The sequence below is a fragment of the Corvus cornix genome, chromosome 1, assembly GCF_000738735.6.
Source record: "Corvus cornix cornix isolate S_Up_H32 chromosome 1, ASM73873v5, whole genome shotgun sequence".
NCBI classification, from domain to species: domain Eukaryota; kingdom Metazoa; phylum Chordata; class Aves; order Passeriformes; family Corvidae; genus Corvus; species Corvus cornix.
Genome location: NC_046332.1, coordinates 102,472,819 through 102,496,146, shown reverse-complemented (window position 1 = coordinate 102,496,146; position 23,328 = coordinate 102,472,819). Strand labels below are relative to the sequence as shown.

The following is a 23,328-nucleotide window of genomic DNA, read 5'->3' as shown; positions in this document are numbered from 1 at the left end:
GCTCAAGCACTATCTAGTACATCACATCAGAGTTTTATGCTGATATATTAAGTGACACATTAAAATATGATATGGCATGTTCTGTGATTAGCTCATGATTTCTATCTGTACAAGTGTGAGGCTGTTTAGGCCCAAACTCAACTTCTGTTAGAAAAAGTTAAATCAATCGCATTCTCTACTCACAGAGAATATTTACATGTCATAGAAATTATTTAGAAGTGAGCAAGAACCTAGTTTGATCCTCATAGCTCCATTATTACATTTATACAATTGAGTTTCCCACAACAAAGACACACATTAAAAAGATCACCGAAATTTAGCCAAACATATCCGATGGCTAATGTGTTTTCAGAACAAAGTAGTCCAGTTTTACTTTGACTTGCATAAACATTATTATGTTCTACAACATTAAAGTATTTAGAACAGATTTTTCAATACTTGTGATTCTAGCAAAATCACAGAACATTAAGCAGTCAGCCACGAGGCAACAAAAGCCCAGAAAACAATTACAAGATGGTAAAGCATTTTTCATGAGTTGCTTAAAATGAAGCTTTGAAAAATTATTTGGCAGGGTTGTTTTTTTTTTAAAGTTACTCTCAAAACAAGAACAGATAATAACAGCATTTTAGTCAGATCAATGTATCACAAATGGGACATTTGTCATTACGAAAGTTTTTAAACTAAGCCAAGCAATGCACGTTCTGAGAGGTCACAGGCATCATTACCTGCAATTATGTCAGGTCCTTGAGGCATTGCCTGGACACTGTCCTGACTCCATTTCTATTCTGCCTTAAAACACTACCACCTTTGGACAGTACTAACAGACTAGAACACAGCTTCCTGTTGTCTCAACACTTCTGATATTATGTGCTGGCAATTTTGCTGGCAATTACTTTCAAAATCTAGTGGAGTACCATAAAATATTCTCTGTAGAAAAAGAGAGATGTGCAAGATGATGCCATTCCTTTTTTCAAATGGTTTCACAATACAAAGTGCAAGTCATAGCATACTATGTCTTCTTCTACACCTAAAAAGCTCCGGAGAAGTTCCCTCAAGAGGTGCTTCACTGTTTCAATCTTACATATCTCCCTTGAGAAAACTGCAATTCTTCTGTTTTTCAGCTAAAACCCCCACACTTGATTTATCTAAGCAATATAACTCTTAGCATAGGAGAACTTTCAGGAAATTACTTTCTAATCTAAAAGTCCTATTTATTTTTAGGAAGAGACAGAGTCTTTGGTAAATAATGACAGAACAGTATGTCTGAGTTATCACAATGCCTTTATTTACTGGAAAATTGCTTAGAATTTTTCTAACATATGTATTTTAGAGTTCACTTGAGAAGAAGCACTAGAGTGAATCACCACAAATCAATTTTCTATCTCTTGAAAGCAAAATGTTATTTACTAACCATCTAAGTGCAGAGGAAGACTCCTAACAGAACAAAGAGTTCCATACTTGACATGCCATTTTAAGATGGCCACACTGTCTCCTGGCTGAGGAAGAACAAGAGGACTAAGGAAAGCTTAAACCACTCTAGACCCACTAGAAGATTTTCAAGGGGAACAGCTATATAACCTCAGCTATTCCACTGGGGAAAGAAGCACAAGAAAAGGCTGAAACCTTGAGCTACAAGTTTGACAGGAAATGTCCAGTAAGTGCAGGTAATGCGGGAAAGAGACTTTTTTTTTTTTAAATGAATGTAGATTGAAGCAGTTTCTCTGATTTATCTATGTCCTTCAGAAACACTTGCAACAACTTTACTGTTTGTTCAGATGTCACAGGCAATGCTTGCATTACCAGTCTTACTTATTTGTTTTAAATCAAGTGTAGTATAAGGGAGTCATAAACAGCAGGCATTTCTGATACAATTACCAGACAAATCTGTAAGCCAAATGAGTGGCCCATCTGTATCCATGGACTGCCAGACTGGGGCTCCAGCCCCAGTGGCAGGCTCAAGTGACACTGATGCTGATGCCAGGGACTCTCCAGACTGCAGGAAGTTTACAGGCTCACAGGACAGCTGGGGCCGGAAGGCACTTTTGCCAATTTTGAATGTCCCCATTACTAGGGATTTTCTGAAGAGCCTTCAAGGTATTCAAAATCCACAAGGATAAGATTTGGAGCAACCTGCTGTAGCTGATTCTGCTTTGAACAGTTATGAAGAGGCACACCTGAATCCTAAGGCATGCACTACAAAGGATGCATTTTACATTCTTCAAGAACTTGCACTCTACTAATTTAGGGTGTAAATACTACCCTAAAAAGAACACTTGAAAGGAAGAGAACCCACTCAGTATTTTCTACTAACTAGCAGGCTGATGATAGTGGTTAGCATCAAAACTTCCATTGTTCCAAGAGGATTTTTCATATTTATTCACAATTTTCTCCAAGAAAGAAAGTAAATACATTTCCCCAAATAATGCATACAATAATATAATGAAAAGGATCTGGAATAAAAAAACAGCTTTTAAATACTATAAATGTAGCTATTCTAGCTTTTCATGATAAACTAGTACTACTGTGGCAATTTTTAAAAATAATCTGGGTTTCATTTCATTCTGTTGTAGCACCATACCATATAATTTTACAATTTGACAGTATTGCTTAATCCAAACCATGGATATAAAACAGAAACCAAATTCAGTAAATGTCTATAAAATTCTTCCGATGCTGAAATGTCAATAATAGTAATTTCAGTTTCAAACCTCAGTCTTCTTCCAGTTCTATTTGTTCAGGGTTTTTTTGGGGCTGTTAATACTGGAAATTGTGAAAATGAAAGCTATTTATAAATAGCATAATACTGCATTGGCAGATACCAGCATTATTTAATTACTTTTTATAGCATAATCTTAACACTTGGAATACAAGTGATAACAACGCAGAGAATGTATAAAGGCAAACTTTACTACCTCTAAGATATCACTAACTCCACAAATGCAAAGGTCAACAAGACATTTATAATTACATTGTATTTCCTAACTTTCTGTTATTATAATGCAGTGCTCCTTTCCTGGGCACCTTGTAACTCATGAGTAAGTAGAACTTACTGGAAAATACTTATTTTGGTTGGTTGGTTGGTTTTTTAAAGAAGTCCTCAGTATTGTCATTTTAAGTCTGAGAGTCAAAATAGTTTCAGCATGATTGGCTGAACTTCTGACGTTTATCACACTTCAAGCTTTAGTTTTGAAGTCTTTATTTCTGCAGTGGATACAATTTATTTTTTATCTGGTACTTTCACATTTTAAATTTTTGGGGGGTTGTCTTTTTTCTCATCAGCAATCTCACAGGCATTTTCTTTAATTTGTAAAACAAGACCTACTGTGAACCAAAGGAAAACTTGTCAAGCAGGTTCCTGAGGCTGAAACTCTTCAGATGGAATTCAGTTTCAGATAAAGACCTCTAAATTCAGATGCCTGTATGTGAGTTGTGTTTCCAAGCTTCTAAGAGCTCTACATTGATCAGTCACTCAAGTCATGATTCAGTAGCCCAAACATGGGCATCTAGTAGCATTTAAGATTGCTGAGGTATCTACAACACTCACATGGGATTGTCAGAGGGGCTTTTTAGAGCTGCCTCCCATGAAATCCCCACCTACCAGTTTTTTGAAGACTCTCTGTTCAAGGTCTGTACTTTCTTAACATTTTCTGCTCAATATACTCATGATCTTGAACTCCACTATTTTGCAAACACCGTAGCCAATTATTATAATAATCTGGCTGGTCTTTCCATCACCTGAATCAAGAAAGCTTCCCTGACACCCTCCAGAAATCTTTGGGACTGCTTACATCCCACCACACTGCCTGTCCAGGAAATGCCAGGGAAGTTAAATCCCCCCCTGAAAAAAAGCATCAGAGTTCCCCCCTGAAAAACAAGTGTTCCAGAAATGACATCAGCTGTTTAAAGAAGGCTTTGCCCATTTCTTCACTTTGATCAGGTGGTGTACAACAAAGTCCCAATACAATGCCATAGTTTCTCATCTCCCCTCTAACTCTCAACCACAGCGTCTCAACTGTTATCCATCTGTGAGGACCCACTTTTTCCTTAAAAGTGGGCTGTAACACCATCCCAGAAAATACCACCATATATCTGAGACACTCTTTCCCACAAAGGGAAACTTCACCCCTCTTTCTTTTGAGCCCATCTTTCCTGAAATGTCTGTATTCATCTATCCATCCATCCATCCATCCATCCATCCATCCATCATGAAGTACCACTATTAATTCTATATTAACAATTTTTACATACCAACTAAATTTTCGTTTTAGTGTGCAAGCTACAACAGAAGATTTCTCAAACTTAGTTTACTTGGTTTAACACTGTCTTAGTAAAAAAACCCCTGTCCCTCTCACTGCTGAAGGAAAAGCACATAAACAGCAGCAGCTGCTGGCATTTCCATGCTGCAGAAGCACAGACATGGCTTGCCCTAACTTTAACAACTCTCATGTGCAAATGGCTGCAACAACTCCTCGGTATTCTGCAGTGGGCCTTAAACCACCAGAGGTGGCAATTGCCTATTCAGATACCAAGCAGCCATTCTAGATCTGTTCTGGAGAAAAAGCAAGAGCCAAGGTAGAGGTTGTCTTTAGTTTTAACACATTAATTTGTTAGTAATGGTAAGCTCTCCGCATCTGGAGGAAAGCCTAAGCTACAATGGTCTTCCTGTCTAGAATCTCAAAGATGAGAACTTTTATGGTTAGTGCCTCCAATTTAAAATAAATAAATAAAGGAAGAAAGTTTTAAACTGGAAACTTTTTCTCCTCACATTTTGGGCACACAAAATAGTGTAACACTGTCTTCTTCATGCAATTCAGTATGTAAAAGGTGCTACCTAATGTAACCAACACCTTTGGTATTCTGGTGTCAGCTCATTGTTAGGTTTGGCTATGGAACATTTCATAGATGTCTGCATTAACCCTAAGCATCTGTCATGCAATGGCCTCTCCATCATACAGTGTCTTCTTTCTCCTCAAGCAGCATTAAGGCTCACAAACATACCCTTTTCACTTATTCCAGATCTTTAATGAGAATATTTTTTGTGTTGTTCTCCAGAAAAGGATAAATTTGAACAGGAAATGCCACTTGTATTTTCAAGCCTCAGTTCGCATTAGACAACAGTATTATGGAAAGAAAACAATATGCCCCTCTGCCCCTAATGATTCTGTGGCATTTACAAGACATCTTTTTGCTCTCTAGGTCTTTTTCATCAAGAAATATTTTTGCTGACATTACACTCTTACCAAAGCAAATTAAATTCAAAAAGTTTTTTCCAATCTGTATATTGATTTGTATTTCAGTGGAGACCTTCATTTCTTCTCAAAGTTTCCACATTCAGGTTTGCAGAGAAAGAAAGGCTTTTCTTGTCTGAGATTATACAGTGCACTCTCTGGATAATGAGAGAAAATCTTGCCTCCTAAGAAAACTGCTGTTTTTCTCTGTCGAGCATTTAAAAGTGCATTCCTTTTAGAGAATTTCTCTTCTTCATAGAATAGCATTAAGATTAAAATTTATTCCAAACTGCTTAAAAGAAAGACAGCAGGCAAAATTCATACCTCAAACACCTCCTGATCACTGCTGCAGAGGTTGGAGGAACAGGAGGGCTGCCTCTACACAAGTTGCATGGTAATTTAGCTAACTTGAGAAGCTGAACATACATGTGGAAATAAAGGAGTGAGGACAAAAAAGTGCAGAGTGAAGAGTTAAGGGCCAGGGAAAATATAGGCTAAAGAAACTGGGAAATAAAAGCAGACAAATGCAGCCTGAAAACAGATTTGAAAAGAGAACTGGGGTAAAGCACCTCGACTCAGAAGCTAGTGTTAAAACCAGCATAACAAATAAATGAATCTGTGAACATTAAAATTTTAGTGGAACCCAATTTAACTGAAAGCAGAGGAATGGTGAGAATTCAGAAATAGCTGCAAACCCACTAAAACCACAGATGAATCTCATTCCACAGTGTTCTGGTATGCACGGGGGATGAAGGCAACAGGTTACTAGCTATGCCATCTCAAATACTAGAAGCTGACAGCTGTGTGACAACTGCGTGGGTATCCATATGGTGTTCCATGATGAATTTTATATTTGAAGAAGTCTAGAAAATTAGGGGGGGGGGGGAAAAAAAGTAAGTTTATCACAGTGTATATAAGCAAGGCAGTATTTGAGGGGAAAAGGTAGCATTCTTTCGTTAGAAATACTGGTGTATGCAAAAGAAACTGAAGCCCTTCTCCAGGCCTAAAATAGAAACAGCAACCTCCAAGGCTAAATACAAACTGAGAACAATTATATTCTGTGTTCAAAAAGACTTAAGTGAATCTACAGAAAACGCCAAATATTTCCTGAGTCTATCTCACTTAGCTTTAGCCAGCTAAGAGTTAGATACTCACTGTGATTTTTCAAGGCTTTCCCCACAGTTAGTAAAACCAGGGGAGGGAGAGAAGATTTGGCCAGAAGGTTACTGATTTTAATAATTTCCAGATGGTAAGAGTTGCTTTTCAGATTTTGGACTCTCTCAACTTACATAAATGAGGGAGATTGGTTATGCAAGACCTAAGCACTGAAACAGTGGGTGAGATTAATTCCACCCAAGTTACTTAACTTTGCAGCCCTTCTGTCTGTACGTTTTATTTTTGCATGCACAAACTTTTATGCATGCACATGTTTTTAAGGTACATTTCAGAAATCTTATCAAGACTAGTAACCTCAGAGATATTACTTTCTCTGGATCATTATTCTTTGAGTTGCATTGCTACATTAAGATCATCACAGTCCATTGGATTGTATTTGTAATTCACATGCTAGAAACACAAATAAAGTATTCCAAACTGTGCTACTGAAGTAAGAACATCCCCATTGCCAACGTAACTGTGCAGCGTCAATTCTCACATCCCACAAAGCAATCTGGCATAGCTAGCAGCAAGACCAGAATTTCTGAAGCTCATCCTTCTTCTTTCACCTGCATATTAAAGAATAAAGTGTATGTTCACTGGTGAGCATCTTCATGAAGCTATAAATATCCCTGCTATAAGCTTTGCATTTTCCTTTCTCTGGTATAATTAAAGGTACTACCTGAAATTAATAGAACTTCAAATAACTTGCAAGTAAGGCCCCATCAGAAGTAGCTTTTCTCCTTATGTTAAGCTTCCACATGAATGTTTCAGATCAGATCCTTGGGCAAGAGCTCAAATATTTAACATGAGAGGCTGTTATATGAAAAATATGGATTTCGAATTTATGTCATATATTGACCTCCTAGGGCCCTATTTCTCTCAGTTCCAAGGCACTATAAAGAGTCATTTAAACAGAGGTGAAAGAAAAATTAACAATTGGAAAAGTTTTATAATTCTTCCTGGAGTAAAGGTTTTGAACCTTTTACTTAGAAAAATTTCTCATTAATGTTTAGTAACAGTACTGCTGTTTCAGATTTGATTTAAGATTACTACAAAAATCCAAAAGCTAAATCTGTACAAGTAAGCTTGGAGCTTCATTGCAGTACTTGGTCTAAACTACATGCAGATACGGAAAACAAAGCTTCAGAGGAAGGGTGCCTTATGTCCTTTGTAAACTGATATAGTAGCAAGCCTTCTGGTAGTACGGAGAGTAAACAATAGTTCTAACAGCAGCTTGTTGACTAGCATTTGTGCTTGAATGTGCTAAATCTGATTTGGTTTCATCATAACATGATTCTGGGTGTGATTTCTTTTTTTTTAAAAAACGGAACAACATTGCAATATAAAATTATATACCAATAGCTCTGGATATCTAGTAATATATATAAAAAGCTGGCAAATGAATAAATTGTTTACTCTAAATGCAGTTAAAATCCTCATAGGAAAAAAAAAGAATTAGCCTCATCACACAGGTTTCATTCAGGTAGTACTGTGTGACTAGTCAACTATCACCACCTCTTCAAAAAATAAAAAGGTGGCCTTGAGGAACGTTAATTGTTAACCTATCCTAGTCTAAAAATCAACAGAAAAACCTCAAACAAATCCATAGATAAGAGATACCTAATTTTTCCTTTACTTTTCTCTTTCCGCATATTTGTTCTTTGCAAGAACAAATTATGGCCTCATAATTTGATTCCTAGCCAGATATGTTCAGAAAAGGCATGTTCTCCTACTGAAAAATTCTGGGTCTTATTGTTTACTGTAGATACAGAGTGATAAAACTAAACAGACCTTTCATTTTCATTTTTCTTTTAATAGCTCAGAAGTGGTAAAAAGATTGTTTTCCTTCACACAAACATATTTAGGAAAAAACCACAAGACACTTTAGCAGTAAGGATACATTTTCAGAAGGTTCCTGAAACATGATCTTCAGATGGAGAGACAAGTGAAAGCTGAGAAAATATAATCACAAGACTTAGCTGTGAAATTTTTATTCATATTTTGTTAAAGCCTTGTACATGCCTGCTAAATACTTTGATAAAACAGCAGATTTATTGCCATTCATATTTTATACTGAGGCACAAGTGTACAGTTCTCCTTATATCCATAAAAATGAAAAGGATCAGTGTAACAACATGATAACTAGTACATACAAAAATCTGCTAAGAAGCAACAGAAGGAATGGGCTAGTACCATTTTCTAAAACTGACCAGAAGAGACCACTTTGCTGTAACTCATTAACTAAACAAATATGTGTGTGTGTATATAGACACTCACACAGCTATCTACACGTGCACATGTGCAATTGGAAGGATGTTGGTAAAGCAACAGAAGCTCATCTTCAGCAGTATAAATTAAACACTATCCATTTAATTGAGAACCCTACTGAATAGAAACCAAGAAATACTATAGACAGGCTGATCACCCTTGATTTGCTTCTCTGATACTGACATCATCTAGACATCTGGTCTGCAGTCTCTTTTATGTTATCTGAGGGATATGGATGAAGGGGGCACTACACCCCAGAATTTCTGGGGAGAAATGCCACTCCCTCACTTTTTTTCTTTTTTTTTTTTCTTAAGCCTGCTAAAGCCCAAAGGATGGATGTTGTTTGGCCTATGTTTAGCCTTTCTAAAGTCACTGGGGAAGTTGCTGCTGATTCTCTTTTGCTCCTCAAATAGTCCCTTAGCACTACAACATTTATAGCAGTGGAAGCAGGAAGGACTTACAAAATTAGAGCAGGTTCAGAGCCCAGGGTGCAATTCCATCAGATACTATCTTGTATCTGTTTCTTAACACCATTCTTCACTGGCTGATGCTTTGAGGGGAAAAAAACAGGTAGGCACCACTCTGAGTTTTTCACACAGTCACAGGAAACTTGATCCTGTAGAAGCAGCAGCTAGTCAGCTCTGCTCTGCAGATGGCATTGCCTGCAACATATTTCTGTGCATAAACATGGCATTACTCCATCTCTGCTGGAAATGTTAATTGATTTCAAGAAGATAGCCTGCCTCCTGGTCAAGATGCATACCGTCAAAAGAAGAGGTAGGTGTAACCAGTCGAGTTTTTTAGGTCCTACAGCATTTCATCTTTCCACATCTCAATGCATTATTACACTTACAAATGTCACCTACCTCTGTCATACCCCAAAACCACAATTTTTTTAAAGCCCATCTACAACCCAAAGGAAAATCAATAATAATGGTAATCCTGTTCAGCCAAAGTTATGTCTAAGAAAACTGTTTTGCAAATAATTTTCAGCACACTGGAATATGTAGTAATCTTCTGTTCTTAGAACTGTATGAAAAACATGCATCATAAAACACATTTGGGAAGGATTTCCCAATTTTATAACGATTCTTTCTAGACTGAAAGATTAGGAGAGCTGTTTAACAAGGCACAATTCTATGCCAAAAACCGAAAACAGAACCACCACCCTTTCAGAGAACATAGGCATCTTGTTTCTGCTGCAGAAGTGTGTAACAGATCAGGGTAAGTATGAATAGGATATTGGGGAAGCACTCAGAGAGTGCACACACAAGCATGCACAAGCATGAGGAGAAACTGCACAACAAGGTTTCAAGAGAAAACAGTGTTAATAACCAAGAAAACTGTTCATGGGATGGTGCTCCAATAGTAAAATTGAGTAAAACATTATGCCAAGCCCAGAAGGTTGCAGCACAGCTGACTCACAAGCAGATCATGCATCCCAACAGGAGGATGGCCACAAGGTTGCAGCTCATAATATATGAGCCTATCCTCTGTTAGCCTATCAGGGAAACAGATTATAAACATACTTTTCAAACACAAACTCCAAACAAGGAAAAGCAGAAAACAGACCCCTGGAAGTTCAAGAAAGCAAGACTGAAGCTAAGGACCATCCATAACAACAGACAACATCTAAACATAACACATAAACGAAAGATGTAAGAACTAGTTTGTCATCACCACCCAGAGGAACTTCAGAGATGAAGTGGGGACTTGAAAGCTCCTTACCATTGTCCTTCATTCTGCACACTGGAGACACTGCCCAAATCTGACACCTCCCATGAGCACACACACGTCCCTTTATACTTCTAAGTGTGTGGGTATGAGGGTACATGTGAATGAAACCATGAAGGAATAGCCATCCACGAGTACAATCATTTCACTTCAAGAACTGCAAATATTCACCCTCCCTTTATGCAAGACTGACACTGAACTTCATAATACTAATCTTTCTACACCCCAGTACTGTACAGAAACTACTCTTCACATGGAGAAAGAGACAGAAGATGCCTTATCAAAGTTTTTAAGGTGCAAGCAACTATAAAATTGGACAGCAATGCTGGTATCTGTTTCCAAAAAAGAGTTACCTGCTCTGTTCAGAAACAAATCCTCACTTTGCTACACATCCGAAAAAGTGAAAATAAAATTGCATAAAGTGGGTGATTTTTCATAATGGGCAAAGTAAAGCCATTATGTTCTAAGATGTTAGGGCTTAAAAGGAACTTGCACAAAGATTGGGCTAATTTAGCAATTTAAATTAAAATAAATCAGGGATAGAAAAAATGCAAATACTTTATAAAACCAGAGGATGTTTTAGGTTTTATCTTAAACCAGAAGCAGCTTAAATAGACATACTTTAGAAAAGGAGAAGCTAGCATGCCATTGGAAAAAAATTGATTCTTGAAAAAAAGCAAGCAGCAGACTCATCAAGCTTTATTGTCCAGGTGCAGGTGCAGCTACACACAGCAAAAAGAACTATGTGTTTTGAAGAGTCTCAGAACTGTAACACATGTATAAGGCATAGATATCATAAAGAATGATTTCAGTTCTGTGCAAACATTTAATAACTGCTATTGGTTGAAAAAAGAGCACAAAGCAGTCTTGGCAAAAGTGGCTTCTATTCAAGAGCTCAGCCTGCCTTCCCACTGTATCCAAAATTTCTTGATCACCACACTGTGATGTCAGGTTTGTCTAGTCCCTTAGTTAGGCTTTTAGCTGTGATCAAACACCACACATAGTAAGTGCAATTATTAAATTCTCTGCATGAGATTTTACACGTTTGTACAAATTTTAACAGCTGTAATGGTATGAATGGAAACTACTTTCCTTTTGTCCCCATTTATTGTTATCCAGGCTTTGAATGAGAAGTAAATACCAGTATACTTCAAAAGAAGTTACAAATTCCAGGAATTTTTATTCAAAAAGAATAGAAAGTTTTTTATATTTTAGGAGGGTATTCCACCAGTTAGGAATTATAGAGAAGAGAGTAATCAAGGAAATTCAGGAATCAAGGAAATAACCAGGACATTCAGAAGGACAACGTACTATTTAAAAACACACTGTAATCTTTACTGATGAAAAAAATACAGTGCCAGGAAGAGCCTATAGTTTCCAGAAAAAGTGAAATGATAGGAAAGTTTTCACTGTTATTGTCAGTGTTTTACCTACACTGTCAAATGCTCATTTTCCAGAACTCTTGAGTTAAAAAAAAGACTTTAAATTCACCAAAAAATTAAGAAAATAAGGCAATGTGAATGGTATATTCAAGACACTTCAGTGTATTAAAATTTTTAGATCAACTTGGTTGCTACAAGTAATTTTAAATGCCAGCCAGATGATCGCAACTCATTTTTACCGTTTTACATTTAATAATCTACATGAATGATCTTCTGAAACATTGAGTTGTGCTCTATTTTAGTGGCCTTTGTTTAAATACACAGAGTGTCCAGAAATAGATGATGAACCCAGTGCTCAGAGCTGCTCACGTGTCCCAGAAAAGTTTAAAAACTCCACTGGAATCCCTCGCAGGAAAACAATTAGCCTAAAATTTAGAAATATAATCTTCTTTGCATCAATTACAATACACAGTCATTTGCAATTTGATGACAAGACCAGATTGTAATCCAATATTCAACCAAGTTCATACTACTACAGATGTAGCCCTATAATTAGCCATATGCTGTTCCCTCTCCCATATATTAATTTGCATTAACTATAAATTCACTCGCTTGCACTGCTACTTTCCTAATGGTCCAAGACCCTACATCAGATCTCTAATTCTCATCTGTTTCAATTCCTCCTGCTGCTGCTTCTAAGAAATACTGTAGTCACGTTCCTAAACTTTAACTTTCAGCATAACGTTTCCAACTTTTTGCAAGAAAAAATAATTTGTATGGATAGTCTTGCTTTGGGTGCTCATCACATCCAGACTTAAAAATAAGATTTCACTTACCAGGACCTTAAAATGAGATACAGCACTACAAGCTGCTTGCAATTAAGAGCCATTAAGGGCAGCCACAGAACACACTGCTGCAGGTCTGAATACGATTCCTGTATTATTCCAAGTGTATATATAATCCCTTTGCAGGTGGAGTTTGCAGCAACTATTAAGGGGCTTGTTTATTTACCAGCAATATTCCAAGCAAAGCTGTTATTTGCAGCATAGGCAGTAACCTTTCACTTAGCAACACCAGTACCCACAGCAAGAATTCATATAACATATTATGTAAAATACTATCAAAAATACATCTAGTTTCTTTAAGAAACAAAAGAAAAAGTGCAAAAGATGTGTAGTTAATCCACAGCCATTAGTGTGACCAACTGGAAGAAACTGACTAAAAGAAATACTGATCTTAGATACTGTGACTGTAACAAATTGCTTATCTTCGACTTAATTTTAATTGAAAACCATCAATAACACATTTTACATATCCTTCCAAAGTAAGATGAATCACTCTTGTTATTTTTAACTCAGGCTTCTATGCTTCCTTCAGCTACCTCAATTACTGAAGTACAAGGGTGGACTCCCTGTTTGTCTCCCTCACCCTTCTTGTTTTGACGAACTTCAGCAGCATCAGGCGTCTCTGCACCCCAGCTTTGTGCTGTATGAAATGTTATAATGGACAAGACAACTTAAGCCATCCTAACCTGTGGTACTGAGAGCAAACACCCTCACACTGTACTGCTTTAAATTGAACACATCTGAAAAAAAAAAGTCTTAGTGCCCCCTTCCACAGCAAGTTAATTTTTCCCCTCTGAAAGCTCTCTCTCTTATCTTTGCCCTCCACCTTTCATTTCTAAATATTAGCCTTTGGGAACAAAGGAGAGACGGAATGAGAATTTTTGGTACTGAACACCACCCATATCTGAGCAGGGTTCCTAACATGACAAACACAAAGGAGGAGGTAAGGGAATGGAGTATCCTACAGGGGAACTTTCAAACACCAGTCTGGATTGTCATAAAACATTCAAAAGGGAAACAGCACAGCACAACTGCAGACATCAAAGCAGCACCACTCCATCGATATGGCTACAAAGTGACTTATGTTAATAACAAAAAAATGAACTTTCGTAGAATCACAGAATATCCTTAGCTGGAAAGGACAAGGATCCTTGAGTCCAGCTCCTGGCCCTGCACAGGACACCCGAAGAATCACACCATGTGCCCAAGAGCATAGTCCAAAGGCCTCTTGAACTCTGTCAGGCTTGGTGCCATGACCGCTTCCCTGGGGAGCCTGTTCCAGTGCCTGGCCAGTCTCTGGGTGAAGAACCTTTTCCTGATACCCAACCTAAGCCTCCCTTACCATTCCCTCTGGTAATTTAATAAATTCATGCCCACTTTGTTGAACCCTGGCTAGGCCCACTTAAAGAAATCACTGTATTCGACTGATAAAGATAGCAAGGTTTTTTATAAGATCAAATTAAATAAAACCTTGAAACAAAGCATATCTTAGCAATGTATAGCAGAAGTAACAGACAGAAAACATTAGAAACAATGAAAAAAAGATCTGGGACTACCTTACTTCATCCCCTCATCCTACACAGCCTTACAAGTGTGAATCCAAATGTTTACTTCAGTTAATCCCAGGACTCAGATTTCGAAGAAAACAGGACAACACCAAACAGAGATCTAATTTTTTTTTTTCCCACTAGTGTGGGTAAGACATTTTACAATCTGCTGCTTCCTCAAAATTAGTACTTTAATGGTTTTTATTAAGAAATGTAGTATGAAACAACTCTTTAAAAAATATTGAAGAGAGAGAGAGATTTGGGAATAAGATTTTAACGAAAAGAAATAAAAGGCAGCAATACTGTGATACAGAGAATATTATAGCCCATCTCGGGGGTGAGAGGGGAGACTGAATTAGTAGTGGTCTGGTTAAACTGTGGGAACTCAGCAACTTCAGTTTCTATGCCCCATTCTGCACAACTATCCGATCTTAGGAGCAGCCACAGTATACATATGAATTTTCCACTTGAATGTAAATCAGGACTTTATTGACATAGATGATATTTAAAATACATTAATATAATTCTAATCTGATTGTCCGTTTCCCCCTGCCAGAGGGCACCAAGGGGACTATGGAAGGTTCAGGTAAAGACAAATGTCACAATTCATCAATGAAAAATGAAAGCTTTAAAAACTGTCAATACCACATTCACACCTACCCTGCACAATGACCAGTTATAGATGTTCATTGTATGTCACTTCTATGTATAGGAAAGCAATAACTGAAGTGAATCAGCACTAATCAAGTGAGATTGCCTTTTACTGCTGCACTCAAGGGAATGCCATGGAAGTAGTCTGGAAGTCCATGAAACAAATACTCTGCATCTAACATTTCACACCAGAATTCTGTAAGGAATTCAAAAGGTTATTCACTGCCTCATAGTGAAGCTGAAGCAAGTGGTTATTAAAGAGTTAATACAACTTTCAGCACTACCGCTTGCCTAATAGCTCTATTTTCTTCACATAATACTTCGGACAGATCTCAACTTCGACTACTGCAAACATTTACTACTGGCAAACTCAGAGGTTCCATGAAGTCTCGTGTTCATTGTATGTGTTTTACACAAGTTTTCCCACAAAAAACCATCAGTGATGTCATGCTTTAGCCTGAGAAACAACAGCATTAATGCAGTAATACTGCATAGGTGAGGTGCCCTTACTGAAAGAAAACAGTATGCTGCACAGAGATTTTAACCCTGGCAGAACAATTAAAATCAAAAATCTTGCCACAAAGCCAAACCACATTTGATTAATTGAGAAAATTAGCATACTGCTTTTAATTACATACAAAAATCAAAGAAAAAATCAGCAAAAAATGTGCGGATGTAACCAAACAGAGGCAACAACGAGACAGCAATAGTAACAATGAGAGAATATGTCAGATCTTAGACATGAATCAATATGATTTGGCACTGTATTTTTACCTAGTTTTAGGTAATGGATAGTTATATGTAAATTGATGGTATATTAAAAAATACATAAGGACAGAATACACAGCATGCAGAAACATCAGTTAATACTTTAAACAAGACACATTGGCAAGTAGAAGACCTATAGGATAGGCAGCTTTAGGCACAGGATAAGGAAATTAAAAAATACACTGCTGACATATTCTGTGCTAGAATATTCTGATGATAATGACTTTCCAGTAGCACTGTATGAATTAGACACTGTGAATACTGTGGGGAGTATCACATCACACCAGCCCTGTTGTTCATCTGTTGTTTACCTCTAATAAAATCAGGTTTAAGATACTGAGCTGGCTGAAATCATCTGACACAAAATAGCCATTCTAGTGTATATCACAAAATCACAGAGTGGGTCAGGTTGGAAGGGACCACAGTGGGTCATTGGCCCAACCTCCCTGCTCAAGCAGGGTCATCCCAGAACACATAGCACAGGATTGTGCCCAGATGGTTCTTGAGTATTTCCAGTGAGGGAGAGTCCACACCCTCTCTGGGCCTTCTGTTCCAGTGCTCAGTCATACACAGTTAAGAGTTCTTCCTCATGTTCAGGTGGAATTTCCTGTGCATCAGTTTCTGTCCACTGTCTCTTGTCCTATTGCTCGGCACCACTGAGAAGAGCCTGGGCCCATCCTCTGACACCTCCCTGCAGATACTGGATGATATCCCTTCTCAGTTGTCTCTTCTCAGGGCTGAATAGGCCCAGTTCTCTCAGCCTTTCCTCATAAGAGAGATGATCTAATCCCTCAATCATCTTTGTTGACCTCCACTGAACCCACTCCAAGATCTCCATGTCTCTGTCGTCCTGAGGAGCCCAGAAATGGACACAGCACTCCAGACGTGGCCTCACCAGGGGGAGTGGAGGGGCACGATCACCTCCCTGACCTGCTGGCAATGCTGTTCCTAATGCACCCCAAGATCCCATTGGCCTTCTCAGCCTCTAGGGCACTGCTGGTTCATGGCCAGCTTGTTGTCCACCACAACTCCCACCCAGGTCCTTCTCCACAGAGCTGCTTTCCAGCAGGTCAGCCCCCAGCCCTGGGGTTAGTCTTCCCCAGGTGCAGGAATTAGATTGGAGAAAGTCTACACGTTTCTCAGTTCTCAGCTTTACTCTGAAATGATAAAACCAAGCACTGAAAATGCTCCTTACATCATTAATATTTTGCTGAAAGTTTCTGATTTTGAAAGTCCATTGCATATGAAAAAAATACAAATATTTAAAATATGCTTTCCCTGAACAGAATCACTTGGCACGTAATGCTAAATGCTTACCACTGCAGTCTGTTTTCCTTATCTTTTAACAGCAGTATTTTAACATTTACCATCAGACAAATCATTAAAATGTTGAATACCAATATCATACTTATATAACAATAGCGATGTCTACTTCTGTCAAGACAGGAATACCTCTCCTTAACTCACAGTATCACAGAAATTTTGGTGAAATACAAACACCAAAACCCAGAAAATTACAGATCAGCACAGCTGGTATCCCAGGGCTCAAATACCAGGCAGTGCTATTGTGTTCTTCAACTCAGCAGCCAAAATTTGAAATCAATTCGTACTACCTTCACCATATGAAAGACTGTAGCATTGAGGGGAAAGAACACAGGCAGCAATCTGGTCTCATTTTGAGAACTCAGATTTTTCATTTACTCATCATTTTATTTCTCAATCAACCAAACAGGAACTACTGTCAAATCAGTCAAATCCAAAGTAAAACAAGAAACAGCTGTACCCATTTCAGTACAAAAGATAATACCATAAACATTAAACTGCATTGACTGTATTCTTCAGTCCAAATACTTGGCTTAGCACCTGCTGGGGAGCTAAGGAACCTTGAGAGCCAAATCTAAAGCAAGTACATGAAAATACACAACACACTGAAAAAACTTGCAACTTTTACAAACAAGTACACTTACCTTTTAACACTAAAGGGGAACTCAACAACATAAAAATGGTTAGCAGATTTGAAGTGCAAAGGTGTTAATAACATCAGCAGATACAAGAGTCAGAAAAGGGATTCTAACATCCACCAGGGAGATTCAGAACTCTGCTTTTACGACAATATTAGAGAAAACCCAAATTTTCTGAGTATGAAATACTCATTCGCTCCATGAAAGCGGCATGACCAGGTCCTAGCTGCTTCACATAAAATTTGTGAGAAAAAACCAGGAGGAACCAGAATCAGTGCACAGTTCTAGAAATACTCATGATCTGAACTACCTGTCATCCCAGATGATGAAACCACTCTTTAGGGTTACAGAAAATGTAGTGGAATTGCTTGTGTGACCAGAGCACTGCCACAACAGACACAGCTCATCTTCCTTCAAATATCCTAAGAAAGCAAGGAGATCCTTGCAAAGGAGAAGGATGCTTGAATGCACGTACATTTGCTTTGAAATAGCTAAGAAACAAGTCAAAAGTTTTTGCATGAGGGCTAGAAGACAGAACAACACAGGTTACATTAGAGGGAACACCTGCTTCAAAGCACCTTCTGAAGAGAGCAAAATAGATAGATACAGCCTTTTTAAGAGAAGCCTTACCAAAAAGTCCATTTTTCACGGAGGACTTAGAGCATTCCAACATTTGTTGCAAGGGTAATACAGCATGATGGAGACAATCAGATTTTTGGAAAATGGAGAAGGCAATTGCTTGACACTGATCAATGAACCAACAGGAATGTGAAGGCTGATGATCACCTCAGAGGCAATGTGTGTGGACCCTAACCAGAAGAACACTGTACATGGAGAAACCAGTGATGCACATTAGAGTTCACCTGAGGTGGCCCAGGCTCAGCTGACTGGACTGCAGGACAAACTCAGCCAGCTCATTGTACCAGAGGAGCCTGCAAGCAGCTCCCACTCAGCATCTGAAGCTACATAATCTGTGTGGCCTTGCCTTTATCTAGGGATGTAGCAAGAAGTTGTCCTGAGAACATCTTTCTATTTGACAACAGAATTGATCAGGAGTTTTCTTTTAAAAGAATCCTGTAACAGGTTGGATAATGAAAATAATGAAAAAAACTCTTCTTACAGACTGGTCTGCACAGTATACTGCACTCTGATCAAAGGCCATTTTGACGCTGCACAACTGAAGATTCCCAGCATTTTAAGGGATGTAAGATTACCTGTCTTATTTTACTTTATTCAAGTTAATACTCACTAAAGAAGCAGCACTTTAAATTACAATTTACAGAGCCTGCATGCCCTTCTTACGGGGATTACAACAGACCAGCATCTCCACCATGACATAGTGGAATTAAGATTCTGAAAGAATTAAGAGACACAGACAGTAGAAATACAACCCTGCACTTTCAAAAGAACAGATTTTGCCTTGTTCTACGAGCTGCTCAGAGCCAGTCCTGTGAGGGCTGGTTGTCCTACAAGGATGACTTCCTCAAAGCACAGTAATGGACATGGGAAAATTTTCTCAAGTTGGCCCACATTGGTAAAAGGGGAATTCCTTACTCTGCTCAAACACAAACAGTGTGAAGTGTGTAGAAGTGGGCTGCCTGTAGAAACAACAAAAAAAATTGTCTTCAAAGGGAAAACTAAGAAAACCGTGACCCTGATGGTCCGTAGGGGTTTGGGTAATAAAAGACATGAAAAAGGCTGAGATACTGAAAAGAAATGTAATGATTCTGCTACATATGCATATTCATTATATTTTCTAATGAGTAAACTGTACCTTTCTTTAAGCGGTCAGCAAATATTTCTTTCATGTATTCTGAGGCAGACAACTTATCAGAACACAATGCAAGAGTATTACAGAAGGCTCAAACAAAACAAAATTAAATATTAGGCTAAGAAGAAATTGCCTGGAAGTACTAAACCTATTCAAAAGGTTATTCTTCATTGTACTGAAGTGCCAAATACAAATAATTCTAACTAACATTTCTTTTTGTTTGTTTTTAATATGGGAATTGAGTGGTCTTTATCTCAAAGAAGAATTTCATACTGTTAAGAATAACCAAAACCAGACACATTTCTAAAATAAAACACCAGAAAAAACATCTCATTAGGCAAGAGATGTTGGACATACAAGAACAACTTGCACCAAACTTCCAAATCATTAAACTATATGCCCTCAGGCTCAAGGCCTCTGGTAACACACAGCACACTGCAAGATAAGTCTAGGAGATTTCATTCATTTAAACTATGCTTTTAGAGAAACTTCATCATCACACATTTTCCTGCATAACTGGCTAACCTAAAAAACAGCCATCAATTTATACATACCAATATAGGCATAAAATCATAGAATGTCCTGCATTGGAAGGAACCCACAAGAATCACTAAAGTCCAACTCCTGGCCCGGCACAGGGCACCCCAATAATCAGAGCATGTGCCTGAGAGCACTATCCAAATGCTTCTCATGGTTTGACTCCCTGCTAGTATGAACACCTCTTTCTCTCCAGCCTGGCTGTGTGGTGAGCTCTGCCTCATCCCAAAAAAACAATCCCTGTTCCAGTATCATCACCTTGTCAACCTAGACAGTCTCTGCTTATCTCAAGCATCTAAAGATGTATTCACCTCATTTCAACAGACTCTACTTGAAACTACAATTGTCAGTGTTCCTCTTATACACACAGTTTATTATCTCACTGTGTAACATTTCCATTTCACACTAGCTTTAGGCTTACCTTTTTTCTTTAGGCTTCTTTCTCCATGTGCCCATCTTTGCAGACCTATGGCTTTGGAGACCACAGCATCTTCCTACCACTTTATTGATTTTAAATCACAGTACTATCCTATTAGTTTCAAACCTGAAGCAAGAGTCCTGCTAATAGTTGTGCCTACTAGCAAAGGTTAACTCTGCAAAAAGCAGCAAGACCACTTTGCAAAGTAAAAGGGATACTGGTTTTATTCAAAGGAAAAATATTTGACAAATCTTAAACATTAGCAAAGATTCTTCTCCTCAGCCGTGATCTCTGAGTTGTTCAAGTGGCTTTTCTTTTCAGAAAACAGCCAAAATCCAGGTAAGCTAAGACAGCCTATTCTAAGAGTTTGTAACTATCCAATGTATTTCCAGTATTTTCAAATACAATGCACTTCACTGTATTTCCTTAGGAAAAGTCCTCTGACTAAATGAAAAAATAGGAAAAAGATTTTCAGAACATCATCTCTGCTTTTTTTCAACATTATTTGTAATAGCTTTGCATCAGAAAAAACCCCTCAGATAAACAAGTAACCTTTATGCACAAACCACAATTAGCGATGAAGGATTTGGGATAAAAACATGCTGTATAATAATGTAAACACAGTCATTCTAGAGCTTTTAGCTTTTCTGCTAATGTTCCCTTAGCAAAGGAAAAATACATATAATAAGGACAAGGTATTTGTTCCTTATGCCATTCTCTCCTACTTAAATCTACATACACACGCCAGTGAAATGCACTGAAGCAAAAAGCTACATATTTACTGAAGCACTAGTGGATTATATGTTGGAAAATTGTTTCAATTAGGGGCTGGCTCCTCATTTCACACAAAATTTACTCTCTCAATACAGTGGAGATATATTTACTTAAAATAGCTGGGAATTTGATCCTGGCATATTACCACTATTTATAAACATTAATATAAATACTTCTACATTCAAAAGTATGCCCACCAGCAGCCAAACAGTAAGAAAATACCCCAAAAATGCAAACAAAAAACCCCAAACCATATATCCTTGCATTTCCAGATAAGCCTGTTAAGACTGTACGAAGGTGTGTTTAATCTTTGTTTTCCTATACAAGTAGGAAAGGCCAAGATTTAACTTTTAGACAGTTACTCTTTTTTTTGTAAAATAGATGGCTCCTATACACATCTCCTCTCAGAGGCCCAGTGCAGCTTGTTTTAAGTGAGAATCATAAATCAGTTAGATGAAAACAGCAACATACCTCACCTTTTCTTGAAATCTCCAAAAACTGGAAACCCTAGGTCTTAGTAAACCCACTTGCTAGAAGCTTAAAGAAATGCCACTTTGTTTTAAAACTTTAGCACAGCTGTTTCCATTAAGATGAAGCTGTAGAAAAAAAATGGTGCTACTACCAAAAAACATAGATGCTCACAAGGAAGGTAGCAGTCTCAAAGAGGATGTAAGAAGAAACACTTTCCTCTGCTAAAGGAAAGCCTTTCCTTTCTAGTCATCTGCTGTACTGCAAGGTATTCTCATGGGAACCTGGACAACAGATTACCCTACCAATATACTATACTTTTAGAGTACTGAACTCTTTCCCATGAGCATGAATAAACATGCACAGCTTAAATTTCACTCAGCAGTGCAGGAAATCCTAGAAACTTCTTGAGTCTGGGTGAGGTTACTTTCCACAAAGAATAGAGCTGCCTAGTACAAACTGTATCATTACTACCCAGGTGTTCTCAAACTACTCGCCCTGAATTTTCATACCCTAACTATCTAAAAAGATCCAATTTACCTAAGTCAGTCTATTGACTGTTATAGACCCCCAAGCCCAACAAGGCTTCAGCTTGAGATAGGATCTTAAGTTCTAATTTTTTTTTCCCTTTTTGAGTCAGTACAACAGTGTAAGACACTCCAGATAGAACCATACGGTGTGTGCAAAAGCCCTTTTGTGCACATGCTAAAAGCTACCATAGGAACACAAACCCTCTGCGCAGTCCTAACTTTTTCTAGAAAAAGGTATGAACTACATAAAAATACTTTTTTGTATTCTTGGATCACTAAAATTTACAATTCTGAAATGTTTTGCTTCAGAGAAGTTATTTTCTTATATGACTATACTGCAGCTCCGAAGACAGCGAAGTAGTTTGTGTCAGTTCTGTGTTGACGAGCAGCAAGTTCAAATACATCCCACTTACACACTAGTTAAAATAGTGTAGACAGGTTGCCAGACTTCATTTTTGTATCAGTGTTTCTTCTTTCCTTTTTAACGTCTTCCTTTTCAAAATTAAAATCAACAACCAAAACATGTTACTGCTTTCTTACTGCCATTTGATCATCGTACAGATGTCAAAATCCCTCATGGACTCCTGCTTTCTCTCCCCTGCCCCTTCCAAGACAGCTAAGTCCTTATGCAGCACTATTTGGCAAATAGTTTGGCATTCAAATTAAGACTGCGTGAGCATAAATTGTGTTCCAAAATAATTTTTTTTTGGTCTCTTTTCTTAAAAACTCTCTTAGTTGAAATTAATGAAACATTAATAATATTTCAGACAAATATTAAACACAAAAAAAAAAAAAGAGATTTGGTACTAGATATAGCCATTGCCCCTGAAACTTGCAATTAAGATTGCTATTAAGTAACTGATGGCAAGAAAAAGTCCACCCCAGATGCCACATCTCATACACAGTAACACTTCAGTTCTCATCAAAAGTCACTGTATTTCCCTCTGACTTAAAAGCAATTCACTTACCTTGTGTCTGCATTTAAGTACAACGCCATAGGCTCCTGAAACAAAGATGATGAGATATAAGCCATCTCAAAGCAGAAAAAAATTAAAAGTGGCAAGATAAAACAGTGTTCAATAACCTCCTAACTATAGAAATAACATTGTTCCCAGTATTATTATCCAGAACTTGTATATACAGGTGCTAAATCTCTGCACACTCTAACAATTTCATAAAAATTGCTCAAAAGTAAATGGATTTTAAAACACCAAAATTATTTTTTTAACAATATGCTTGCAGGTAAGTTTGATAACTTGCATCTCCCTAGTACCACTAATGAGAAATC

The 23,328-nt window shown here is 37.8% G+C and overlaps 1 protein-coding gene across 10 annotated transcripts in view; it reads right to left on the bottom strand.

Annotated features, from left to right (window-relative positions):
- Nucleotides 1–23,328, bottom strand: part of CDKL5 (cyclin dependent kinase like 5) — a 131,441-nt gene that overhangs the window by 59,112 nt on the left and 49,001 nt on the right. For all 10 annotated transcript variants that reach the window (XR_005601778.1, XR_005601776.1, XM_039551071.1 and 7 more), the window contains one exon: nt 23,009–23,043. Coding sequence is in view for 8 of the 10 variants with exons in the window: in XM_039551071.1 (XP_039407005.1) it covers nt 23,009–23,043 (35 nt within the window). In the remaining 2 variants the exon portion in view is untranslated. The remainder of the gene's footprint in view (nt 1–23,008; nt 23,044–23,328) is intronic.